At 55.0% G+C, this 27,563-nt stretch overlaps 2 protein-coding genes across 2 annotated transcripts in view; both read right to left on the reverse strand.

Annotated features, from left to right (window-relative positions):
• LOC140191309 (keratin, type I cytoskeletal 19-like) lies at nucleotides 1–10,203 on the reverse strand. Its single transcript, XM_072248585.1, has 8 exons — nucleotides 9,626–10,203; nucleotides 8,397–8,479; nucleotides 6,791–6,947; nucleotides 6,526–6,687; nucleotides 3,926–4,051; nucleotides 2,479–2,693; nucleotides 1,321–1,388; nucleotides 1–203 (listed from the first exon to the last, which is right to left on the reverse strand). Exons 1-8 carry the CDS (start codon nucleotides 10,073–10,075, stop codon nucleotides 109–111), a joined length of 1,356 nt encoding a protein of 451 aa, XP_072104686.1. The 5' UTR covers nucleotides 10,076–10,203; the 3' UTR covers nucleotides 1–108.
• Nucleotides 10,084–27,563, reverse strand: part of LOC140191845 (keratin, type I cytoskeletal 19-like) — a 27,890-nt gene continuing 10,410 nt past the window's right edge. Inside the window, exons 8-9 of the mRNA XM_072249636.1 lie at nucleotides 12,082–12,257; nucleotides 10,084–10,320 (exon numbers count right to left, since the gene is read on the reverse strand). Of these exons, the coding sequence (XP_072105737.1) occupies nucleotides 10,084–10,320; nucleotides 12,082–12,257 (413 nt within the window). The remainder of the gene's footprint in view (nucleotides 10,321–12,081; nucleotides 12,258–27,563) is intronic.

Consider the following 27,563-nt stretch of genomic DNA (forward strand, 5'->3'; position numbering starts at 1 on the left):
ATTCACGTCTCAGAGATACAGAAAGCAAAAAAAAACCACCAGATATCTGTTTAAAGCCGTGCACGGAAGTCTCCCCTGTCGTTTTCCAAGGCCCCTCCGCCATCTTGATTAATTCATCTCCTGCATACGAGAAGACACCACTTTCCCGTCCACAACCTTCTCCACCACGGTGAACGTCTTGGTCTGGGTTGAAACAATGGGCTCTGAAATGAAAAACAGTCAGTCAGAGATCTCACAGGACGGTCGCCTGATACAGTCACCAATCAGCAGTCACAAGACCATCAGACATAGGAGCAGATTTGGGCTATTCAGCCCATCGAGTCTGCACAGCCATCCCATCATGCTGATTTACTATCCCTCTCAACCCCGTTCTCCTGCCTTCTCCCTGTATCCTTTGACACCCTGACTAATGAAGGGTCTATCAGCCCCCAGTTTTATGAAATACTGCACGGTGAATCTGTGGGATTCGTTGCCACAGATGGCTGTGGACGTCAAGTTATTGGGGTAGACTTAAAGCAGAAATAATGCGCCTAATTCTGTTTGATGTACCAAATGATCTTAAATATACCAAATGACTTAGCCACTGCAGTTGTCTGTGGGAATGAATTTCACAGACTCACTGCCCCCAGGCTGAACAAATTCCTCCTCTTCCCTGTTCTGAAGATACATGCTTGTATTCTGAGGCTGTGCCCTCTGGTCCCAGATTCCTCCACTGTCGGAAAAATCCTCTCCACGTCCACTCCATCTGTGTCCTCTGGTCCTAAACTCCCCCACTATAGGAATCATCTTCTCCACATCCACTCTATCTGTGTCCTCTGGTCCTAAACTCCCACACTATAGGAATCATGTTCTCCACATCCACTCTATTTGTGTCCTCTGGTCCCAGACTCCTCCAATATAGGAAGCATCCTCTCCACATCCACTCTATCTGTGTCCTCTGGTCCTAAACTCCCCCACTATAGGAAACATCCTCTCCACATCCACTCTATCTGTGTCCTCTGGTCCTAGACTCCCCCACCATAGGAAACATCCTCTCCACATCCACTCTATCTGTGTCCTCTGGTCCTAGACTCCGCCACTATTTGAAACATGCTCTCCACATCCACTCTATCTGTGTCCTCTGGTCCTAGACTCCCCCACTATAGGAAACATCCTCTCCACATCCACTCTATCTGTGTCCTTTGGTCCTAGACTCCGCCACTATAGGAAACATCCTTTGGTCGCCGCCCGACCTGCTGAGTTCCTCCAGGATTTCGAGCGCATGACCAAACTTTTTCAGACTGACTGTGCCATGCAGACATGGTAAGACGGCCTACTCACTTCTTTCTTCCTTGAACACCGTCTTCTGTATAGTTGACTTGCTTGACACTTGGCCAGAAGACTGACCCCTGAAAAACAAAGGGGCAGAGTGTGACCTTGCACTACGGGAAGGGCGGGGAGTGGGAGGAGGTCAAGACTTCCAAATAAATATTGCCTGCCACAGAACCTTAGCACACATCTCACAGCACATCACAGGCAAAGCCCACCCCACCATCGATCAGATCTACAAGGAAGAAAATAGCATCTGTCATCAGTGACCCCCACCACCCAGACCAGGCTCTCTTGCCATTGATACCATCAGGAAGGAGGTACAGAAGCCCCAAGACCCACACCAACAGGTTCAGGAATAGTTATTACCCCTCAACCATCAGGAAGGAGGCACAGGAGCCTCAAGACCCACACCACCAGCTTCAGGAACAGTTATTACCCCTCAACCATCAGGAAGGAGGTACAGATGCCTCAGGACCCACACCACCAGGTTCAGGAACAGTTATAGAAACCATAACCATCAGGAAGGAGGTGCAGGAGCCTCAGGTCCCACACCACCAGGTTCAGGAACAGCTATAACCCTCTCAACCAACAGGCTACTGAAGCAGGTTGAAGAACTTCACTCAGCCCAACTCTGAACTACAACTCTTCCACAACCTACAGGACTCACTTTCAAGGTCTCAACAACTCATGTTCTCGGTATTAATTTACTTTCACTCAACATTTGCACGACTTGCCCTCTTTTGTATATTGTACATTTTTTAATCAGACTTTGTTATGTAGAGTTTTTTATCTACTCGATTGTATTATTTTACTTCCTTGTCAACAGCTGAGTCTCTTCCCAGGGCAGAAATGGTAACATGAGGGGCCACACCTTTCAGGGGAGGAAAGTATGGGAGCGTTGTAAAAGGTTGCGTTTCTTTTTGACAGAGAGTGGTAGGCATTTGGAATGCCCTACAGGGGCAGTGGGAGAGGCATAAGCATTTAGGGAACTGAGGAATCTCTAAGATAGGGACAGGGATAATGGGAAAATGCAGGAGGGAAGGGTTGGATTGATCTTACAGAAGGTTAGAAGCTTGGCACAACTTTGTGGGCCGAAGGGCCTGTCCTGTTCTATGTTCTAGGACTGGATTGTATTCAGGTTCGAGTCTGGCCTGGCGAGTTGCTTACCCGTAGCCGCCCAGCAGCCTGCGATAGGTCTCAATTTCCGCCTCCAGTCTGCTCTTTATGTTCAGGAGCCGCTGGTACTCCTGGCTCATGGACAGGATCTTGGCGCGGAGATCGCCCAAGTCCCCTTCCAGACCGTTGATGGTCATCTGCAGATTAGCCCTCTCGCCGGAGAAGCGCATGTCAACCTCGTTCAGGTTACCCTCCAGCGAGGCGATCTGAGGGCAAGAGGTGGACGGTGAGAGGGAGATTTCCAGTGACCGGGCTGCACCCACCCGAACTCCCGTCCTTCTACAGCCACGCGGTAGAGAGCATCTGAACAAACTGCATCACCGCTGGGCACGGGAACTGCCCGGCAGCACACAGGAAGACTCGACAATGGGTAGTCAAAATTACCCAACTCTACACCGGCACCAGCCTACCCACCATCCGTATACAGAAAGGTGCCGGAAACAGGGCCGGGAACATCATTAAGGATCACACCCACCCTGCTCCCGGACTGTGTGTCCCACTCCTGTCACGGTGGAAGATGTGTAGCATCCACGCCAGGACCTCCAGACACAAAAATCAGTGACTTTCCAACAAGCAGTGAGGCTGATCAACACCTCCACCCAATAACCCACACCTTCACACACCCCAATCACCCACTGACCAGCCCTTCCACACCCCCAATCACACACTGACCCACCCCTCCACACCTCCAATCACCCACAGACCCACCCCTCCACACCGCATTCACCCACTGACCCATCCCTCCACACCCCCAATCACCCACCGACCCACCCCTCCACACCCCATTCTCCCACTGACCCATCCCTCCACACCCCCAATCACCCACCGACCCACTCCTCCACACCCCCAATCACCCACTGACCTGCCCCTCCACACCCCCAATCACCTACTGACCCACCCCTCCACACCCCCAATCACCCACTGACCCACCCCTCCACACACCCAATCACCCGTTGACCCACCCCTCCACACCCCCAATCACCCACTAACCCACCCCTCCACACCCCCAATCACCCACCGACGCACCCCTTCACACCCCCAATCACCCACTGACCCGCCCCTCCACGCCCCCAATCACCTACTGACCCACCCCTCCACACCCCCAATCACCCACTGACCCAACCCTGCACACACTCACTCAACCACTATCCCACCCCTCCACACCCCCGATCACCCACTGACGCACCCCTCCACACCCCCAGTCACCCTCTGACCCATCCCTCCACACCCCCAATCACCCACTGACCCACCCCTCCACACCCCCAATCACCACTACTTTATTAGTTGCTGTCAGAGTCACCTCATGTACAGACACTCCTGTACCCTGCGTCACTTTGCGGACATACAACCTTTGCGAATAATCAATCAATCAATCAATCAATAGCTGGGTGGCTGCCTGGCCTCCCCCACCACCAGCCCAGCCCGGCGGGTTACTCACAATGCTTTGCATCGTGCTCAGCTCGGTCTCCAGCCCCTGACAGCTGTGCCTCAGTTCAGTTAGTCTGGATTTCTCCCCATCGATGGCACCCGATTTGATGCTGATCTCCTGTTGCACAGCCGCAAACTGAAACAGTTGAAAGTAAATTTTTATTGTCAAACCAGACGTACCACACAACTACACTGTTAACGTCCATAACATGACTGCGAAAGGTCTGTTGGGAGGGTTGGGTGTCGTCGGACACGTGTCTAAAACCCCCACACTCCCCCATCCCGGGACCTACAGTAGCTCCAAAGACCTCACCCCGGGGAGAGGAAGGAAAAAATGGGATATACATCTGGGGACAACTTGAAAGACTGGGTCACAACATCGGACTCTGGTGAGCGGCTGTCAGCTGCCGATTCTGCAGTAGGGGTGATGGGCCCTCTGCGAGCTGAAGGGTTGTGGGAGCATTTGAATGATGGGGTAAGTGAAGTCATCCCCTCTGATTCATGGTTGATGGTTGAGGGTGATAACTGTTCCTGAACCTGGTGGTGAGGATCCTGAGACTCCTGTACCTGCTTCCTGATGGCTGAGGGGCAATAACTGTCCCTGAACCTGGTGGTGTGGGTCCTGGGGCTCCTGTAGCTTCTTCCTGATGGTTGAGGGGTAAAAACTGTTCCTGAAACTGGTGGTGTGGGTCCTGGGGCTCTCGTACCTTTTCCCTGATGGCAGCAGTGAGACGAGAGCATGATCTTGTTATGAAGAATAGTGATAAAGCTTCCCAAGGAAGGAAATTGGGGAGAATGGGGGAGGGGGAGTTTGAGGTATGGAGACCCTCAATGAAACCTGGCAGAGTGAATAGACTTGCAACAGCGTAAATCCCTGGTTAGACCACTCTTGGAGAATTGTGTTTCTTTCTGTTCACCTCATTGCGGGAAGGATGCAGATGAGATTCACCAGGATGCTGTTTGGATTAGAGAGGGAACAGAGCAGATTTACCAGGATGCTGCCTGGATTAGAGAGGGTGCAGGAGGAGATTCAGCAGGAAGCTGCCTGTATTAGACAGGGTGCAAAGGAGATTCACGAGTATGTTGCCTGGATTAGAGACGGTGCAGACGCGATTCACCAGGATGCTGCCTAGATTAGAGAGGGTGCAGAGGAGATTCAGCAGGACGCTGCCTGGATTAGAGAGGGTGCAGAGGAGATTTACCAGGATATTGCCTGGATTAGAGAGGGTGCAGAGGAGATTTGCGAGGATGCTGCCTGGATTTGAGGGGGTGCAGAGGAGATTTGCCAGATGCTTCCTGGATTAGAGAGCATGTCTTATGATGATAGTGAGCTGGGATGTTTCTCTTTGGAGTGAAGGACGATGAGAGTAGGCTTGACAGAATTGCGCACAATGGTAAGTGGCACAGATCGAGTGGACAGCCAGAGAATTTTTCTGCCCGGGTGGAAATGGCTAATACAAGGGGGCATAATTTTAAGGTGACTGGCGGAGAGTGTAGGACGGGATGTCAGAGGCAACTTCTATCCGTCGGGATTGGTGGGTGCAAGGAATGTGTTACCAAGGGTGGTGGTAGAGGCAGATTTAGTAGGGACATGGAAGAAATTTATAGATTGATACATGGATGGAAGAAAAAATGGAGGAGGGATGAGTTAGATTGATATTGGTGTAGGTGAAAAGGTTGGCACAACTTCATGGGCTGAGTGCCCTGCATTCTGCTGTAATGTTCGATGTTCTGTTGGAAAAGCTATAGTTGCCTGCTCGCTGGTGGGGAAGGTAATGGATAATTTGATCATTTGGGAACCAGTGGGATGGTTAGGGAGGAAATGTTTCTTGAATTGGGGTGGTGGGACAGAGTCGAAAGTTTGGAGACAGGACGTTCCAGAGAATCGTCACCGTGTCTTCCACTCAAACAGCGCAGAAAGAAGCTGATCAGCCCAGTGGCTCCAGAGGGGCAAAGTAAACCAGGAAACATGGATGTGTAGGAATCTGATTTCTCTTATGCCTTGACAACTGATCGTAAGTCAAATGTTAATTTTAAATCTACCGAAGATGACACTGCAGGATTGAGTGAGGATCAGCTGTGAAGGGATAGAACCAGCATGATGGTCTGAATGTCCTCCTCCTTTCTGTGTGGGGCTTAAACCTGGAATTCTGAGGGTGACAGGTGCGAGGGCTAGGTGTTGAGTCATCGTGTGATGGTGCAGAGATCGGGGTGGGATGACACCGTAACGGCTGACAAGGTGCTAATACATCTTGTGGGGTGGGGTGGGGGGAGCTTCAGCCCGGGTAGTTGAATTCCAACGGTGTCTCTGAGGCAGCTGCTCATTCTGCCCAAGATCTCTGATTTCTCCAGTTTGCTCCGGTATTCCAAAGACAGGGCAGTACGCAAGGGCTCAGGGTAAATTGCCCTCTGTCTAGATTCGGGTTGAGAGGAAAATTGGATGGGCCATTATGAATTGGGAGAGAAGATGCCACGGGCCGAATGGCCTGAATATGCCCCTATTCCCTGCGGTCACCTGGACGTGTGAACAGGTGGGTGGATGGGCCGCAGGGCTCGAAGGGACCAGGAGGGCCTGTTCGGCGCGGAATCTGGGAATAAGATCCCTGTTACCTGCTGCTTGTACCAATCGTCAGCCTCTGCCTTGTTCTGGTTGACCATGGCTTCATACTTCGCCCGAATGTCTCCAAGAACCTTGAGCAAGTCCACGGAGTCTTCAGCTGTGACATCGACAGAAACATTGCCGGTCATCTGGGACTTCAGGCTCCTGAGCTCCTGCAGGAAGGAAGAATACGCAGCGATTTCACCCTCTGATTCTCGGCAGTGACACGGAACAGAAACGACTCACAATGTTTGGGCAATTATGCCCATTGCTTACATCTTCGTGGTTTTTCCTGATGTAAATGAGCTCCTCCTTCAGGTTCTCAATCTCGGTCTCCAGCTGGCTCTTCATGAGGGTGAGGTTATCCAACATCGTGCGCAGACCATTGATATCGTTCTCAACGGACATCCTGATGGACAACTCAGTTTCAAACCTATCGAGATGGGAAAAGAGCAGGACATTTTGGTCATCGGTGGCTAGGGCTGAAGTCGTTAAGCTTTTCCTGCACCAAACTATACAAGATATCTGGGCCTGCACTCACAGGAATTCAGAAGAATGAGGGGTGACTTCATTTAAACGCATCGAATGGTGAAAGGCCGAGATAGAGTGGATGAGGAGAGGATGTTTCTTATCGGGGAGGAGTCTAGGATCAGAGGACACAGATAGACTGGATGTGGAGAGGATGTTTCCTATAGTGGGGGAGTCTAGGACTAGATGACACAAATAGAGTGGATGTGGAGAGGATGTTTCTTATAGTGGGGGAGTCTAAGACCAGAGGACACAGATGGAGTGGATGTGGAGAGGATGTTTCCTATAGTGGGGGAGTCTAGGATCAGAGGACACAGATAGAGTGGATGTGGAGAGGATGTTTCCTATAGTGGGGGAGTATAGGAGCAGAGGCCATGGGCTCAGAATACAGGAGCATCCTTTTGGATGGGAGATGAGCCCCCCATTTCTATCCTGTTTTCCACCCCTATGCTTGGACGAAGAACAAAAACATTTGCTCCAGAGGGGCTCACGGTGAAGCATTAAAAAATATGGGATCCAGAGGGGGACAGCACTGGAAATGAAGTCGGAGGTTTGAGCGGAGATTGGTCGACAACCCCTTTGTTAACTCATTACATGCCAAACCTCTGAATTCGCTGCATACTATAACAGAGAGGCAGGAAAGCTGTTAGAATCTGGAGCAAAAAGAAACACAAGGTGCTGGTCAAGCAGCATCTGTGGAGGAAGTTTTATGTTAACGATAGTCTATGTCATTTTCAACCACACAAGACACTCTGCAGATATTGTAAATGCAGAGCAAACCACACACACAGAATGCTGGACAAACTCAACAAGTTGGGAGGCATCTGTGGAGAGGAATAAAGAGTTTTGATTTCTCTCCATAGATGCTGATTGACTTGCTGAGTTCCTCCAGGAGAGACAGTGCAGTATGTGTCTGTCTGTCTGTGAGCCGATGCATGTCTGAGCGCCTGTGTCTGCTCTTCTCTGTTCCCAAGAGGGGGAAAAGGAAACTTCCAATTGTTAGATTGAGATCTCTGTCAGTGTTTCACATGCCAAGTTTGTTCGGATACCAGTGTCACTGGAAAGGGTGAGCCTTTTATAATATTATTCCAGTTTTTTTTTTGCGGGGGGGAGGGAGGGGGAGAATACGGTGGGTCTACTTCCCGTTTCTTTGCCCCACACTCCAGTCCAGTAGCTGGCGGTAATGGACCTTATTCTGGTCCGCCAGTCGCCATTAAACTTCCGGAGAAGAAGACGACGACCTGGAGGACTCAGTTGGTCCATTGTCCGCCCTTCAGCGGAAGGGAGAGGGGCCGGAGGAGGCAGACGCGGTCAGTTGGACCCCTATACTCGCATCGGCAGGCTCGGTACTAACTTGGCTTTGAAGTCTTCCGCCGCCAGTTTGGAGTTGTCCACCTGGAGCATGATTCCGGAGTTGGCCAGGATCAAGTCGTTGATCTGTGGGAGACAGGAGGTGGAAGTGTACCAGATGGAGCAAGGGGGACGTGGGGAACCACAGGCACACCGTCCCGCCCGCTTCTGGTTTGCAAGGTTAAACTTAAACCCCTCAACCCCTACCTCTCTCCTCCCAGCCCCCGTCTATCTCAAGGCTACCTCTTCCTCCACCAGCCCCTCCCTCCTCCACCCTGCCCTCCCCTCCGCCCTCTCCACCAGCCCCTCCCACTCTCTCTCTGTCTCCTCCACCCCGCCCGTCCCCCTTTCGCCTTCGATCCCCTTTTCCACGTGGATTTTCCCGGTTTCTTCCCGCATCGCACAGACGTGAATCGAGGGCCCGCTACGTTGACCCGTTTCGATGGCCGTGCGAGAAGTAAAGTCAATCCTTCACCCCCCTGCCCCGGCCCTTCCCCATTCCTTCCCTCGCACCTAACGTTCTCCTCTCTGCGGAGGGCACGGCCTCAGACCAGAGGATAGAGGCGAGGAGGAATTTCTTTGGTCGGGGTTGGTGGCGAATGTGTAGAACTCGTTTACTACGGGCGGCCGCAGACAGGTGGGTAGTCTTCAAGCGGGAGGTCCTCAGGGGCGGCGAGGCGCCCCTTTCCCTCCGCCAGCCCGCGAGGTCACCCTTGGGCAAGGTGGTTAGCCCACCTTGCCCCCTCCCCACATCCACCGTGTCCACATGAAACCGTGAGATCAGGTGGTGGACGGTCGAATGAGCAGTCGATGCCGGTCACAAGTCCTGGTGATGTGACCACTGACGCCAGGCAGACAATCTCTGAAGAGTATTGGTACTGGCCGGGGGTGGGGTTAGGGGCGCCCATCTCGTAAAGGCAATGGCCAACCACCTCTGTAACTTCGCCAAGATTCATTTGAGAGGGACAGAAGGTTAGCCAGACTGGAATGGCGGCCCACACTCGATGGGCTGAATGGCCCCGTTCTGGTCGGGTGTCTAATGGCCAACCTCCTCGCACCCTGACATCTCCCCGCCTCCCCCGGCACACACACACACACACACACACACACACACACAGACTCACTCACACACACACACACACACACACACACACAGACACGACACACACACACACAAACACACACACTCACAATCACTGGGGGGAATGGGAGTTGCTTTTTCCGGGCTCTTACCTGGTCGCGAAGGCCCTTGATGGTGGCCCAGTACTCGCTGTAGTCGCGGGTGGTGGGACCCGCCTGTTGGTAGTACTCCCGGATCTGAAGCTCCAGTTCGGCGTTGGACTTCTCCAGGGAGCGCACCTGGTCCAGGTACGTCGCCAGCCGGTCGTTCAGGCCCTGCATGGTCTGCTTCTCGTTCAGCAAGGCGGCGGAGGAGATGCTGTACCCGCCGCCGGACGCGCTGCTGAACCTGCCGCCGAACCCAATGCTTAACCCGCTGCCGAACCCGCCGCCGGATCCGTACACCATGCCGGCGCCCAGGGCTGAGCCCAGGCCGTAGCTGGAGGCTCGGCTCTGGCCGAAGCCGTACATACTGCCTCCCCGCATGCTTGAGGAGACCCCGGACATGCTGCGGGACCCCCAGCTCTGACCGCCGCTGCTGCTGCTTCTGAAGCTGGTCTGCATCTTGTTCCTCAGGCCTTACACCGAGCCACTGGTGTGCGGCCACCTCCTTCTCGCCTCTTTATATCCTCATCCCGAGCCGGGCCACCGCCCAGAGAGAGAGAGGGAGTTAAAAAAAAAGCGCTGGGCGTGGAGCGGGTAAGCCGCCTGGGGCTCCTTGGAGGGTCTCGAGTTACGGGGGACACACCCAGAGTCCGGAACCCACGATCCCGCCGCCTCCCACGGCCGCGGAGCAGATCTGATCCATTCTGGAGGAGAGAGAGACAGAAAGTTTCTCCAAATTTAATTGTTCAAGTGCAAATGTGTAATTGTCGTTCAACCACTCTTCCGAAATCAGCCAAGCCCACAGCGTTCCTCCGGGACCCGGGGGGGTGCAAAACAGGTTACCGACACGTACACAGCATAAAGTTAACGATGGCGGGAAAGCACACGGTTATAACATACAATGATATATTTAAAAATAATGACTGGTGTGGGGTTTGGTTCAACATTAATCGATCCCTGTAGCAGTGCCGGTGAAGGTGCCAGTAACAGCGGGGAAACCCGCCCTCGTTCTCAGTCCCTGCGAGTCAGTCGGGTGTATTAGATTTCAGAGAGAGATTTCAGACAGCGAGCTGAGGGTCAGCGGATTTACAACGGTGGGAGTGTCGGGGGAGCGAGGAGGGAGGGAGACAACTGTGTTGATGTCTTCCGCTTCTGTAGTGGGAGGGGCCGAGTTGAGTGAGGAAGACCCCCTCCCAAGTATTGCCGTAGCCCTTTTCTCACTGTTACCGTCAGGGAGGAGGTACAGAAGCCTGAAGACACACGCTCAGCGATTCAGAAACAAATTTCACGACACATGCCGGCGATAATAAAGTGATTCTGAATGGCAAATGGGCTCTTGGCTTTAAATAATCCCAGTCATTCAACACCACTTTCAACAGTGAGTTCCCGGCGGTGAGGGAGCTGGTCCTGCAGCGTGCTTTGGAGAGCGGGTTGGGGTGGGGGAACGAAGGAGGAAGGGCATGGCGAGACACTGAAGGTGTCGCGGTCACACAGCGCAAACTCCAGTTGGTGACGGCGACTTGGTCCGCTGGACCCGGACTACCGAGGTCGGGAGTGGGGAATTGTCCCAGCGCAACGGCTCCCTCCCCCCACTTTTAAAAACTACCCCGCACAGGTTCCACTCTGTCATTGGATTCTTCAGAAAGCCTACAGAACACCACTTAACGCGTTCAGTATGAATGTGAGACGGAGAAGGCTTTTCAGGGTCTATTCTTGTCCTGGTGAGGGGTCTCGGCCCGAAACGTCGACTGTGCATTCCTCTCCATAGATTCTGTCTGACTTGCTGAGTTCATCCAGCATTTTGTGTGTGTTATTCTTGTAAAGTTTCAAATGATGAATGAAGTGTACTTTAATTAAAAATAGTTGTGGGATGTAACAACGACGGGAGGTCAGGGAGAGGAACGGACAAGGAACCAGCGTTTAAAGGGCGAAAGACTTTTCCCGGCAGAAACCCAGTGTGGGTGTGGGGGAGGGAGAGGGTGTGGGGCGACGCAGCTCCCGTCCCGTTGATAGTGGATGTACGGTCAGTTGTTAATTTTAAAACGGGTCACCGGCACATTTTGTTGAGAGGAGGCGGGAGGAGATCTGTCGGCCAGTTCGGTTCCTTCAGCTTGTCAGAGCCGGGGGTGGGAGTGGTGACAAGCCCCCTTTATGGATTAAATGCTCCCAATGGCTTTCCTCTCAAACAGCCTCTGACAACCAAGTCATCTCCCGGCCTTCACGTGTGGTTTAGCAACTAAGCCCGGCGGAACCGTGTCTACCGACAGGAGAAGGGGCAAAGGCGGTTTATCGGCGCCTTAAAACAAGTTGCTCCGGCAGATGGGGCTCGTCAGCCGCTGTTGGCAGCTCACCTTGGAGAAAGAAAACTCTGATCTCAAATCTCCCGCTGTCTTGCGGCTGTACCCAATGATGGGACGGCTTCGGAAGTAAACCCCGAGGGGAAAAATCCGGAGCTGGAGACCTACGCTGACGGGCGACCCCTGCGGCGCTGCGGGGGCCAGGGTGTATCGGTCTCTGCCGCTCCTGCGTGGAGAGACAGGGAGCCTGGCGCACCGACAGCAGATCAGCCCTGGCTCGCGTACTGGCGTGTCACGTAGACAGCCGGGGACGCAACATTCATGGGCGACCCCGAGCGACAGTTCTTCAGAGTGTGGGTGCTCCGTCAACCGGGACTACGGCTAATGGTAGTAACCCACCCCCCACCACACACTCTGGGAGGATGCAGTCGCACACATAATGCTCCCCTCCCGCCGCCCGCCGCTGCCACAGCGTCCCGATCTGCTGAACTACAAGTCCCAAAGCCTCCAGCGATAATGATACTGCTTTTGACAAAGTAAAATAAGAACTGAACTGACAAATTACCAAAAAAAACAATCATTATGTAACCACGAATGCCCTCAGATTAACACTTCCTGGGACGGGCACAGGCACAGTTCAGTGGCAAAGCGTCACTTACCAAAGTCTTGTTTTAAAATACAAACTCACAAAAGACACCACACCTTGCTATAATTACAAGCCTGATCCAGATTTAGAGTCAGAATCTGGCAAATTATATTGTGACCAATCAGTTATTACAGATAGGACAATCCATAGTAACTGTCTGTATATGATATTACAGGATAAACTAGCAAGAAGAACTTGTTTAATAGATATAGCCATTCCAAGCACACATAACATACAGAAATCAATCAGTGAAAAACACCAGAAATATAGTGAATTAAAAGAGGAAATTGAAAGGCTATGGAATATGAACAGGATATACATTGTCCCAGTAGTAATAACTCCAACTGATATCATCCCAAAGTCACTACGCAATAGCATTAAACAGTTATGGCCACACAATAATATCCATAAAATCTTCAGAAAGCCAAAATACTAAACACCACTAGAATAGTCTGAAAGTTCCTCGCAATTCAAAAATGAGTGTACTTGGCTGTGCCCTTAACTCAGCTTTTACCAACCTGAGCTGAGAAAGAAAACAAACAACCTTGTTATGGAGCATGCTCCCTACAGATGATGTAGTTCACTGTGTTTCACAATGTGATAAGGTACAAACATTGAAATAAAAGAGAAAAAGCGGTTATCTAAAGGCAAGGTTAAATAAATCAGAATCAGGTCTAATATTACTGGCATATGTTGTGAAATTAACTTAGCGGCAGCAGTACAATGCAATACATGATAATATAGAAAAAATAAATAACTGAATTGCAGTGAGTATATATATATATATATTAAGTAGTTAAATTAAAAATAGCATAAAAACAGAAATAATAAAAATAGTGAGTTAGTATTCATAGGTTCACTGTCTATTCAGAAATTGAACGGCAGAGGGGAAGAAGCTGTTCCTGAATCGTTGAGTGTGTGTCTTCAGGCTCCTGTACCTCCTCCCGGATGGCAGAGGGGAAGAAGCTGTTCCTGAATCGTTGAGTGTGTGTCTTCAGGCTCCTGTACCTCCTCCCGGATGGCAGAGGGGAAGAAGCTGTTCCTGAATCGTTGAGTGTGTGTCTTCAGGCTCCTGTACCTGCTGCCTGATGGAAGAGGGGAAGAAGCTGTTCCTGAATCGTTGAGTGTGTGTCTTCAGGCTCCTGTACCTGCTGCCTGATGGAAGAGGGGAAGAAGCTGTTCCTGAATCGTTGAGTGTGTGTCTTCAGGCTCCTGTACCTCCTCCCGGATGGCAGAGGGGAAGAAGCTGTTCCTGAATCGTTGAGTGTGTGTCTTCAGGCTCCTGTACCTCCTCCCGGATGGCAGAGGGGAAGAAGCTGTTCCTGAATTGTTGGGTGTGTGTCTTCAGGCTCCTGTACCTGCTGCCTGATGGAAGAGGGGAAGAAGCTGTTCCTGAATCGTTGAGTGTGTGTCTTCAGGCTCCTGTACCTGCTGCCTGATGGAAGAGGGGAAGAAGCTGTTCCTGAATTGTTGAGTGTGTGTCTTCAGGCTCCTGTACCTGCTGCCTGATGGAAGAGGGGAAGAAGCTGTTCCTGAATCGTTGAGTGTGTGTCTTCAGGCTCCTGTACCTCCTCCCTGATGGCAGAGGGGAAGAAGCTGTTCCTGAATCGCTGAGTGTGTGTCTTCAGGCTCCTGTACCTCCTCCCTGATGGCAGAGGGGAGGAAGTTGTTCCTGAATTGTTCAGTGTGTGTCTTCAGGCTCCTGTACCACCTGCCTAATAGCAGAGAGGAAGAAGCTGTTCCTGAATCGTTGAGTGTGTGTCTTCAGGCTCCTGTACCTCCTCCGTGATGGCAGAGGGGAAGAAGCTGTTCCTGAATCGTTGAGTGTGTGTCTTCAGGCTCCTGTACCTCCTCCCTGATGGCAGAGGGGAAGAAGTTGTTCCTGAATTGTTCAGTGTGTGTCTTCAGGCTCCTGTACCACCTGCCTAATAGCAGAGGGGAAGAAGCTGTTCCTGAATCGTTGAGTGTGTGTCTTCAGGCTCCTGTACCTCCTCCCTGATGGCACAGGGGAAGAAACTGTACCTGATGCACTGCTTGATTAATTTAATACACGGTGGGCTCCATTTAACCGATCCGAACAGCTGTCCAAGAGCTAACACTAATTGGGAAATTTGCCGGGATTACCATCGTTGATCTGGGGCACTATGCCACTTAATTAGGACAGGATACTATTTCTGATCAGTTTCTAACTACCGTCAGTCCTGTGGCTGTTAGAAGCGACACGGTGCTTAGAGCGAACTGTTCTTCAATTGTGTACGTTTGTGTTCAAAAACACATGATTTTTGTCACCGATGGTTTGCAAGAAACAAGCAGTAGATCATCAGGAACTGTTTCACTCACCGCGGTTCCGCTACTACAACAGGTTAGGAGCTACCAAGAATTTGAAGGTATCAACAACCATCTCGAATGTTACAATGAGAATGAAGAGTTGGAGGAGATAATCGCAAAAACCAGATGAGGAGGAGAATATGGCGGCACGACGGCAGCCCACGCGGCCACTTCGGGGACGATGTCTGTCATCTGTCAAGTAGGGGACCGTGCACAATCCTGATTTGATGGAGATGGACGTGAGAGTACAGGAGGAACATCTGGGAAACTTCTGAAATGCCTGCTTCGCTGCCGCTGCTACTGTGCGGTAACCAGAATCTCCGGAGCTGAAGGCCCCAAAATCCTCGGCTTTGTGTGTTTCAGCGGCCGGGACGAGGTCGAAGGAGCTCGGCAGAGGATAGCGCTCGGGAGGCTGTATCAGAGGAGCTGGTCGGATCCTTGAAGCTTTCGGACGGACGGACTCAGTGTCGGCTGGGGTCGGCTGCTTCCAAGGCATCAACAAGTTGACGGTGCCTGGAGGTTTATGGCAGGGAGTTTCTCCCTTTTGCCGCCTGCTATCGGGGACTCGGGAGTCGATCGACTCGGGACTTTGAGACTTTTTTTTACTGTGCCCATGGTTTGTCCTTCATCAAATTATGGTATTGCTTTGCACTGTTGTAACTATATGTTATAATTATGTGGTTCTGTCAGTGTTAGTCGTTGGTTTGGCCTGTTTTCTGTGATATCGCTCTGGAGAAACATTGTATCATTTCTTAAAGCATGTATGCATTTCTAAATGACAATAAAAGAGGACTGAGTGTTCTCATAATCCAAACAAGCATTGTCTGAAGGCAGCTCATTATATGCACTGATTTGCTTCATCAAGAACACAACGCAGATGAATTTCCCCATCAATAATTGTTGAAACAAATACACAGTTTTGCAGTACTGCTGTAGGATTGGTGGTGTTCTAATTGGTTCTGTATTTCATTTAAAAACATAGTTTGTCTTTTCATGCCCCTTTAACAATTTCCATGAAACTTCAGCTAATTGCAGCAGTCGCTTAATTGGGCCAAGATGTACTGGTCCCGATGGGTCCAAATTAACTTTAATCCCCTGTATTTCTTAAAGTAATTTATAGTTTGCTTCTATATTGCACTGCACTGCTGTCGCAAAAGAGCAAATTTCATGATATTAAACCCAATTCTGATTCTGTTAAATTCCAGGCACCTCTCAGAACTGGAAAATATCCCGAATCCCCTTTGCTGACCATTGGAGGGTTCCAGCACAGAAGGGGACACCAGACATGTAAAGGCCACCCTTGTTCATCTGATCTAAGTCAAGGACTGGCCAGCAATGATGCACACCCAGAGGCCAGTATACGAGGTACTTCCTGAGCCTAATAAAGTGGCTCCCTTTCTGAAGCACTGCTGCTTGAAGATGTCCTGTGTACTATGGAGGCTAGTGCCCGTGATGGAGCTGACTGAGTTTAGAATTGTCTGCATCTTATTTCAATCCTGTGCAGTGACTTCTCCTCATCCCATACCAGACGGTGATGTGGCCAATCAGAATGTTCGGCGTGAAAGATTCAAGTGTTTTTGGTGGCGGACGAAATCCCCCGCAACCACGATAACCCTGCCAGAGTTGACGCGCATCCAATTTCGTCTCCAACCCCACTTGGAATTGTTCCTTAGCTCTGGAAGTAGACCTCTGCAGGCTGGACCTGCAGGTCCCGTATCCCCTTCCGGTGGTCTCTTCAATTTAAACGGTCTCCCTCAAAAGATAATTGGCAGCTCAGCATCATTTGAACTTTGCTCCTGATCTCTGAAATTCATTCCTTAAACCATAACTGATGCAGACTCATTGACACTTTTAAACACTAGCTCTGAACCAATTTATTTAACCTTCACTAAAGTATTTTTTGTCGTTTCTTTCCATGTATATTGCTTTTCTCTTTTCTGAAATCCTATTTTCATGTTTGTACTTCATCCCATTGTGAAGCATGTCGAACTACACCATCTGTAGGAATAGTGCTCTATAATAAATGTACTGTTATTGCTTTTTATTTTCTCTCAGCTCACGTTGGTACAGGAGCCTGAAGACACACAGTCAATGATTCAGGAACAGCTTCTGCTCTCTTTCAGCACTACGTTTTATATATACACATACACACATACAAACACACAAACACACACACACACACACACACACACACACACACACACACACACACACACACATATATTTATATATAGGCATATTTTTCAATAACCCACTGACCCAACTCTCCACACGCCCAATCACACAGTGACCCACCCCTCAACACCACCAAACACCCACTGACCCACCCCTCCACCCCCCCGATCACACAATGACCAACCCCACCACACCCCCAATCACCCACTAACCCACTCCTCCACATTCCCAATCACCCACTGACACACCCCTCCACACCCACAATCACCCGCTAACCCACCCCTCCACATCCACAATCACCTGCTGACCCACCCCTCCACAAGCACGATCACCAATTGACCCACCCCTCCACACCCACAATCACCCACTGACCCACCCCTCCACACCCTCAATCACACACTGACACAACCCTCCACACCCACAATCACCCGCTGACCCACCCCTTCACAACCCCGATCACCCATCGACCCAGCCCTCCACACCCCTTATCACCCACTGACCCAACCCTCCACACCCCCAATCACCCACTGACCCAGCCCTCCACACTCCCAATCACCCACTGACGCACCCCTCCACACAACCAATCACGCATTGACCCACCCCACCACACCCCTAATCACCCACTGACCTAATCCTCCACACCCTCAATCACCCACTGACCCACCGCTCCACACCCCCAATCACCCACTGACCAACCTCCACACCCCCAAACACCCACTGACCCACCCCTCCACACCCCCAATCACCCACTGACCCACCCCTCCACACCCCTGATCACACATTGACCAACCCCTCCACATCCCCAATCACTCACTGACCCAACCCTCAACACTCACCCATTAACCCACTGACCTACACCACCACACCCACAACAACCCAGTGACCCAACCCTCCACACCCGCGATCACCCACCGACCCACCCATCCACACCCCCAAACACCCAACGACCCACCACTCCACACCCCCAATCACCAACGACCCACCACTCCACACCCACAATCACCCACAGACACACCCCTCCACACCCCCGATCACCCACTGATCCACCCCGCCACACCCCCGATCACACAATGACCAACCCCGCCACACCTCCAATCACCCACTAACCCACCCCTCCACACTCCCAATCACTCACTGACACACCCTCCACTCCCACAATCACCCGCTAACCCACCCCTCCACATCCACAATCACCCGCTGACCCACCCCTCCACAAGCACGATCACCAATTGACTCACCCCTCAACACCCCCAATCACCCACTGACCTACCACTCCACACCACCAATCACCGACCGACACAGCCCTCCACACCCCCAATAACCGACCGACCCAGCCCTCCACACCCCCGACCACCCAATGACCCACACCTCCACACCCGCAATCACCCACTGACCCACCCCTCCACAACTCCGATCACCCACTGACACAGTCCTCCACACCCCTTATCACCCACTGACCAAACCCTCTACACCCCCAATCACCCACTGACCCAGCCCTCCACACTCCCAATCACCCACTGACGCACCCCTCCAAACCTCCAATCACCCACTGACCCACACCTCCACAACCCGAATCTCCCACTGACCCACCCCTCAACACCCCCAATCACCCACTGACCCACCCCTCCACACCCCCAATCACCAACTGACCCACCCCTCCACACCCCGAATCAACAACTGACCCACCCCTCAACACCCCTAATCACCCACTGACCCACCCCTCCAAACCTCCAATCACCCATTGACCCACCCCTCCACACCCCCAATCACCCACTGACACACCCCTCCACACCCCCGATCACACACTGACCCACCCCTCCACACCCCCAATCACCCACTGACCCACCCCTCCACAGTTCCGATCACCCACTGACCCACCCCTCCACACCCCCAATCACCCACTGACTCAACGCACCACACCCCCAATCACCCACTGACACACCCGTCCACACCCCCAATGTCCCACTGACCCAGCTCTCCACACCCCCAATCACACACCGACACGCCTCTCCACACTCCCAATCACCCACTGACCCTCCCGTCCACAGTCCCAATCACCCACTGACCCACCCCTCCACACCCCCAGTCACCCACTGACCCACCACGCCACACCCCCAATCACCCTCTGACCCACCCCTCCACACCCCCAATCACCCAACGACCCACCCCTCCACACCCCAAATCACCCACTGACCCACCCCTCCACACCCCGAATCACCCACAGACCCACCCCTCAACACCACCAATCACCCACTGACCCACCCCTCCAATCCTCCAATCACCCATTGACCCACCCCTCCACACACACAATCACCAACGGACACACCCCTCCACACTCCCAATCACCCACTGACCCACCTCCACACCCCCAATCACCCACTGACCCATCCCTCCACAGTCCCAATTACTCACTGACCCACCCCTCCACAGACCCAATCATCACTGAAGCACCCCTTCACACCCCGAATCACCCACTGACCCACCCCTCCACACCCCGAATCACCCACTGACCCACCCCTCCACACCCCCAATCACCCACTGACCCACCCCTCCACACCCCCAATCACCCACTGACCCACCCCTCCACACCCCCAATCACCCACTGACCCACCCCTCCACACCCCCAATCACCCACTGACCCACCCCTCCACAGTTCCGATCACCCACTGACCCACCCCTCCACACCCTCAATCACCCACTGACTCAACGCTCCACACCCCCAATCACCCACTGACACACCCGTCCACACCCCCAATGTCCCACTGACCCAGCCCTCCACACCCCCAATCACACACAGACACGCCCCTCCACACTCCCAATCACCCACTGACCCTCCCGTCCACAGTCACAATCACCCACAGACCCACCCCTCCACACCCCCAGTCACCCACTGACCCACCACGCCACACCCCCAATCACCCTCTGACCCACCCCACCACACCCCCAATCACCCAACGACCCACCCCTCCACACCCCAAAACACCCACTGACCCACCCCTCCACACCCCGAATCTCCCACTGACCCACCCCTCAACACCCCCAATCAACCACTGACCCACCCCTCCACACCCCAAATCACCCAACGACCCACCCCTCCACACCCCAAAACACCCACTGACCCACCCCTCCACAACCCGAATCTCCCACTGACCCACCCCTCAACACCCCCAATCACCCACTGACCCACCCCTCCAAACCTCCAATCACCCATTGACCCACCCCTCCACACCCCCAATCACCCACTGACCCACCCCTCAACACCCCCAATCACCCACTGACCCACCCCTCCAAACCTCCAATCACCCATTGACACACCCCTCCACACCCCCAATCACCCACTGACCCACCCCTCCACACCCCCAATCACCCACTGACCCACCCCTCCACAGTTCCGATCACCCACTGACCCAGCCCTTCACACCCCCAATCACACACCGACACGCCTCTCCACACTCCCAATCACCCACTGACACTCCCGTCCACAGTCCCAATCACCCACTGACCCACCCCTCCACACCCCCAATCACCCACTGACCCACCACGCCACACCCCCAATCACACTCTGACCCACTCCTCCACACCCCGAATCACCCAACGACCCACCCCTCCACACCCCAAATCACCCACTGACCCACCCCTCCACACCCCGAATCACACACTGACCCACCCCTCAACACCCCCAATCACCCACTGACCCACCCCTCCAAACCTCCAATCACCCATTGACCCACCCCTCCACACCCCCAATCACCCACTGACCCACATCCACACCCCCAATCAGCCACTGACCCACCCCTCCACACCCCCAATCAGCCACTGACCCACCCCTCCACACTCCCAATCACCCACTCACCCACCTCCACACCCCCAATCACCCACTGACCCATCCCTCCACACCCCCAATCACCCACTGACCCACTCCTCCACACCCCCAATCACCCACTGACCCACCCCTCCACACCCCCAATCACCCACTGACCCACATCCACACCCCCAATCACCCACTGACCCATCCCTCCACACCCCCAATCACCCACTGACCCACTCCTCCACACCCCCAATCACCCACTGACCCACCCCTCCACAGTTCCGATCACCCACTGACCCACCCCTCCACACCCCCAATCACCCACTGACTGAACCCTCCACACCCCCAATCACACACTGACACACCCGTCCACACCCCCAATCACCCACTGACCCACCCCTCCACACCCCCAATCACCCACTGACCCACCCCTCCACACCCCCAATCACCCACTGACCCACCCCTCCACACCCCCAATCACCCACTGACCCACCCCTCCACAGTTCCGATCACCCACTGACCCACCCCTCCACACCCTCAATCACCCACTGACTCAACGCTCCACACCCCCAATCACCCACTGACACACCCGTCCACACCACAATGTCCCACTGACCCAGCCCTCCACACCCCCAATCACACACAGACACGCCCCTCCACACTCCCAATCACCCACTGACCCTCCCGCCCACAGTCACAATCACCCACAGACCCACCCCTCCACACCACCAGTCACCCACTGACCCACCACGCCACACCCCCAATCACCCTCTGACCCACCCCACCACACCCCCAATCACCCAACGACCCACCCCTCCACACCCCAAAACACCCACTGACCCACCCCTCCACACCCCGAATCTCCCACTAACCCACCCCTCAACACCCCCAATCACCCACTGACCCACCCCTCCACACCCCAAATCACCCAACGACCCACCCCTCCACACCCCAAAACACCCACTGACCCACCCCTCCACAACCCGAATCTCCCACTGACCCACCCCTCAACACCCCCAATCACCCACTGACCCACCCCTCCAAACCTCCAATCACCCATTGACCCACCCCTCCACACCCCCAATCACCCACTGACCCACCCCTCAACACCCCCAATCACCCACTGACCCACCCCTCCAAACCTCCAATCACCCATTGACACACCCCTCCACACCCCCAATCACCCACTGACCCACCCCTCCACACCCCCAATCACCCACTGACCCACCCCTCCACACCCCCAATCACCCACTGACCCACCCCTCCACAGTTCCGATCACCCACTGACCCAACCCTCCACACCCCCAATCACCCACTGACTCAACGCTCCACACCCCCAATCACCCACTGACACACCCGTCCACACCCCCAATGTCCCACTGACCCAGCCCTTCACACCCCCGATCACACACCGACACGCCTCTCCACACTCCCAATCACCCACTGACACTCCCGTCCACAGTCCCAATCACCCACTGACCCACCCCTCCACACCCCCAATCACCCACTGACCCACCACGCCACACCCCCAATCACACTCTGACCCACCCCTCCACACCCCCAATCACCCAACGACCCACCCCTCCACACCCCAAATCACCCACTGACCCACCCCTCCACACCCCGAATCACACACTGACCCACCCCTCAACACCCCCAATCACCCTCTGACCCACCCCTCCAAACCTCCAATCACCCATTGACCCACCCCTCCACACCCCCAATCACCCACTGACCCACATCCACACCCCCAATCACCCACTGACCCACCCCTCCACACCCCCAATCAGCCACTGACCCACCCCTCCACACTCCCAATCACCCACTGACCCACCTCCACACCCCCAATCACCCACCGACCCATCCCTCCACACCCCCAATCACCCACTGACCCACCCCTCCACACCCCCAATCACCCACTGACCCACCCCTCCACAGTTCCGATCACCCACTGACCCACCCCTCCACACCCCCAATCACCCACTGACTGAACCCTCCACACCCCCAATCACCCACTGACACACCCGTCCACACCCCCAATCACCCACTGACCCACCCCTCCACACCCCCAATCACCCACTGACCCACCCCTCCACACCCCCAATCACCCACTGACCCACCCCTCCACAGTCCCAATTACTCACTGACCCACCCCTCCACACCCCCAATCACCCACTGACCCACCCCTCCACACCCCCAATCACCCACTGACCCACCCCTCCACACCCCCAATCACCCACTGACCCACCCCTCCACAGTTCCGATCACCCACTGACCCACCCCTCCACACCCTCAATCACCCACTGACTCAACGCTCCACACCCCCAATCACCCACTGACACACCCGTCCACACCCCCAATGTCCCACTGACCCAGCCCTCCACACCCCCAATCACACACAGACACGCCCCTCCACACTCCCAATCACCCACTGACCCTCCCGTCCACAGTCACAATCACCCACAGACCCACCCCTCCACACCCCCAGTCACCCACTGACCCACCACGCCACACCCCCAATCACCCTCTGACCCACCCCACCACACCCCCAATCACCCAACGACCCACCCCTCCACACCCCAAAACACCCACTGACCCACCCCTCCACACCCCGAATCTCCCACTGACCCACCCCTCAACACCCCCAATCAACCACTGACCCACCCCTCCACACCCCAAATCACCCAACGACCCACCCCTCCACACCCCAAAACACCCACTGACCCACCCCTCCACAACCCGAATCTCCCACTGACCCACCCCTCAACACCCCCAATCACCCACTGACCCACCCCTCCAAACCTCCAATCACCCATTGACCCACCCCTCCACACCCCCAATCACCCACTGACCCACCCCTCAACACCCCCAATCACCCACTGACCCACCCCTCCAAACCTCCAATCACCCATTGACACACCCCTCCACACCCCCAATCACCCACTGACCCACCCCTCCACACCCCCAATCACCCACTGACCCACCCCTCCACAGTTCCGATCACCCACTGACCCAGCCCTTCACACCCCCAATCACACACCGACACGCCTCTCCACACTCCCAATCACCCACTGACACTCCCGTCCACAGTCCCAATCACCCACTGACCCACCCCTCCACACCCCCAATCACCCACTGACCCACCACGCCACACCCCCAATCACACTCTGACCCACTCCTCCACACCCCGAATCACCCAACGACCCACCCCTCCACACCCCAAATCACCCACTGACCCACCCCTCCACACCCCGAATCACACACTGACCCACCCCTCAACACCCCCAATCACCCACTGACCCACCCCTCCAAACCTCCAATCACCCATTGACCCACCCCTCCACACCCCCAATCACCCACTGACCCACATCCACACCCCCAATCACCCACTGACCCATCCCTCCACACCCCCAATCACCCACTGACCCACTCCTCCACACCCCCAATCACCCACTGACCCACCCCTCCACAGTTCCGATCACCCACTGACCCACCCCTCCACACCCCCAATCACCCACTGACTGAACCCTCCACACCCCCAATCACACACTGACACACCCGTCCACACCCCCAATCACCCACTGACCCACCCCTCCACACCCCCAATCACCCACTGACCCACCCCTCCACACCCCCAATCACCCAATGACCCACCCCTCCACACCCCCAATCACCCACTGACCCACCCCTCCACAGTTCCGATCACCCACTGACCCACCCCTCCACACCCTCAATCACCCACTGACTCAACGCTCCACACCCCCAATCACCCACTGACACACCCGTCCACACCACAATGTCCCACTGACCCAGCCCTCCACACCCCCAATCACACACAGACACGCCCCTCCACACTCCCAATCACCCACTGACCCTCCCGCCCACAGTCACAATCACCCACAGACCCACCCCTCCACACCACCAGTCACCCACTGACCCACCACGCCACACCCCCAATCACCCTCTGACCCACCCCACCACACCCCCAATCACCCAACGACCCACCCCTCCACACCCCAAAACACCCACTGACCCACCCCTCCACACCCCGAATCTCCCACTAACCCACCCCTCAACACCCCCAATCACCCACTGACCCACCCCTCCACACCCCAAATCACCCAACGACCCACCCCTCCACACCCCAAAACACCCACTGACCCACCCCTCCACAACCCGAATCTCCCACTGACCCACCCCTCAACACCCCCAATCACCCACTGACCCACCCCTCCAAACCTCCAATCACCCATTGACCCACCCCTCCACACCCCCAATCACCCACTGACCCACCCCTCAACACCCCCAATCACCCACTGACCCACCCCTCCAAACCTCCAATCACCCATTGACACACCCCTCCACACCCCCAATCACCCACTGACCCACCCCTCCACACCCCCAATCACCCACTGACCCACCCCTCCACACCCCCAATCACCCACTGACCCACCCCTCCACAGTTCCGATCACCCACTGACCCAACCCTCCACACCCCCAATCACCCACTGACTCAACGCTCCACACCCCCAATCACCCACTGACACACCCGTCCACACCCCCAATGTCCCACTGACCCAGCCCTTCACACCCCCGATCACACACCGACACGCCTCTCCACACTCCCAATCACCCACTGACACTCCCGTCCACAGTCCCAATCACCCACTGACCCACCCCTCCACACCCCCAATCACCCACTGACCCACCACGCCACACCCCCAATCACACTCTGACCCACCCCTCCACACCCCCAATCACCCAACGACCCACCCCTCCACACCCCAAATCACCCACTGACCCACCCCTCCACACCCCGAATCACACACTGACCCACCCCTCAACACCCCCAATCACCCTCTGACCCACCCCTCCAAACCTCCAATCACCCATTGACCCACCCCTCCACACCCCCAATCACCCACTGACCCACATCCACACCCCCAATCACCCACTGACCCACCCCTCCACACCCCCAATCAGCCACTGACCCACCCCTCCACACTCCCAATCACCCACTGACCCACCTCCACACCCCCAATCACCCACCGACCCATCCCTCCACACCCCCAATCACCCACTGACCCACCCCTCCACACCCCCAATCACCCACTGACCCACCCCTCCACAGTTCCGATCACCCACTGACCCACCCCTCCACACCCCCAATCACCCACTGACTGAACCCTCCACACCCCCAATCACCCACTGACACACCCGTCCACACCCCCAATCACCCACTGACCCACCTCCACACCCCCAATCACCCACTGACCCACCCCTCCACACCCCCAATCACCCACTGACCCACCCCTCCACAGTCCCAATTACTCACTGACCCACCCCTCCACACCCCCAATCACCCACTGACCCACCCCTCCACACCCCTGATCACACATTGACCAACCCCTCCACATCCCCAATCACCCAGTAACCCAACACTCCACACCCGCAATCACCCACTGACCCACCCCTCCACATCCCCAATCACTAACGACCCACCACTCCAGACACCCAATCACCCACAGACACACCCCTCCACACCCCCGATCACTCACTGACCCACCCCTCCACACCCCGAATCACTCACTGACCCAACCCTCAACACTCACCCATTAACCCACTGACCTACACCACCACACCCACAACAACCCAGTGACCCAACCCTCCACACCCGCGATCACCCACCGACCCACCCATCCACACCCCCAATCACCCAACGACCCACCACTCCACACCCCCAATCACCAACGACCCACCACTCCACACCCACAATCACCCACAGACACACCCCTCCACACCCCCGATCACCCACTGATCCACCCCGCCACACCCCCGATCACACAATGACCAACCCCGCCACACCTCCAATCACCCACTAACCCACCCCTCCACACTCCCAATCACTCACTGACACACCCTCCACTCCCACAATCACCCGCTAACCCACCCCTCCACATCCACAATCACCCGCTGACCCACCCCTCCACAAGCACGATCACCAATTGACTCACCCCTCAACACCCCCAATCACCCACTGACCTACCACTCCACACCACCAATCACCGACCGACACACCCCTCCACACCCCCAATAACCGACCGACCCAGCCCTCCACACCCCCGACCACCCAATGACCCACACCTCCACACCCGCAATCACCCACTGACCCACCCCTCCACAACTCCGATCACCCATTGACACAGTCCTCCACACCCCTTATCACCCACTGACCAAACCCTCTACACCCCCAATCACACACTGACCCAGCCCTCCACACTCCCAATCACCCACTGACGCACCCCTCCAAACCTCCAATCACCCACTGACCCACACCTCCACAACCCGAATCTCCCACTGACCCACCCCTCAACACCCCCAATCACCCACTGACCCACCCCTCCACACCCCCAATCACCAACTGACCCACCCCTCCACACCCCGAATCAACAACTGACCCACCCCTCAACACCCCTAATCACCCACTGACCCACCCCTCCAAACCTCCAATCACCCATTGACCCACCCCTCCACACCCCCAATCACCCACTGACACACCCCTCCACACCCCCGATCACACACTGACCCACCCCTCCACACCCCCAATCACCCACTGACCCACCCCTCCACAGTTCCGATCACCCACTGACCCACCCCTCCACACCCCCAATCACCCACTGACTCAACGCACCA

Source organism: Mobula birostris, chromosome X, assembly GCF_030028105.1.
Source record: "Mobula birostris isolate sMobBir1 chromosome X, sMobBir1.hap1, whole genome shotgun sequence".
Classification (NCBI taxonomy): domain Eukaryota; kingdom Metazoa; phylum Chordata; class Chondrichthyes; order Myliobatiformes; family Myliobatidae; genus Mobula; species Mobula birostris.

Excerpts from the sequence above, each read along its gene's own strand:
- LOC140191309 (XM_072248585.1), bottom strand. The coding sequence starts at position 10,075 with ATGCAGACCAGCTTCAGAAGCAGCAGCAGCGGCGGTCAGAGCTGGGGG. Across the intron at positions 6,948-8,396 it reads GCGGAAGACTTCAAAGCCAA|GTTTGAAACTGAGTTGTCCA; the intron begins GTTAGTACCGAG and ends CCATCTCGATAG. Across the intron at positions 1,389-2,478 it reads AGGCTGCTGGGCGGCTACGG|GGGTCAGTCTTCTGGCCAAG; the intron begins GTAAGCAACTCG and ends TTTGTTTTTCAG.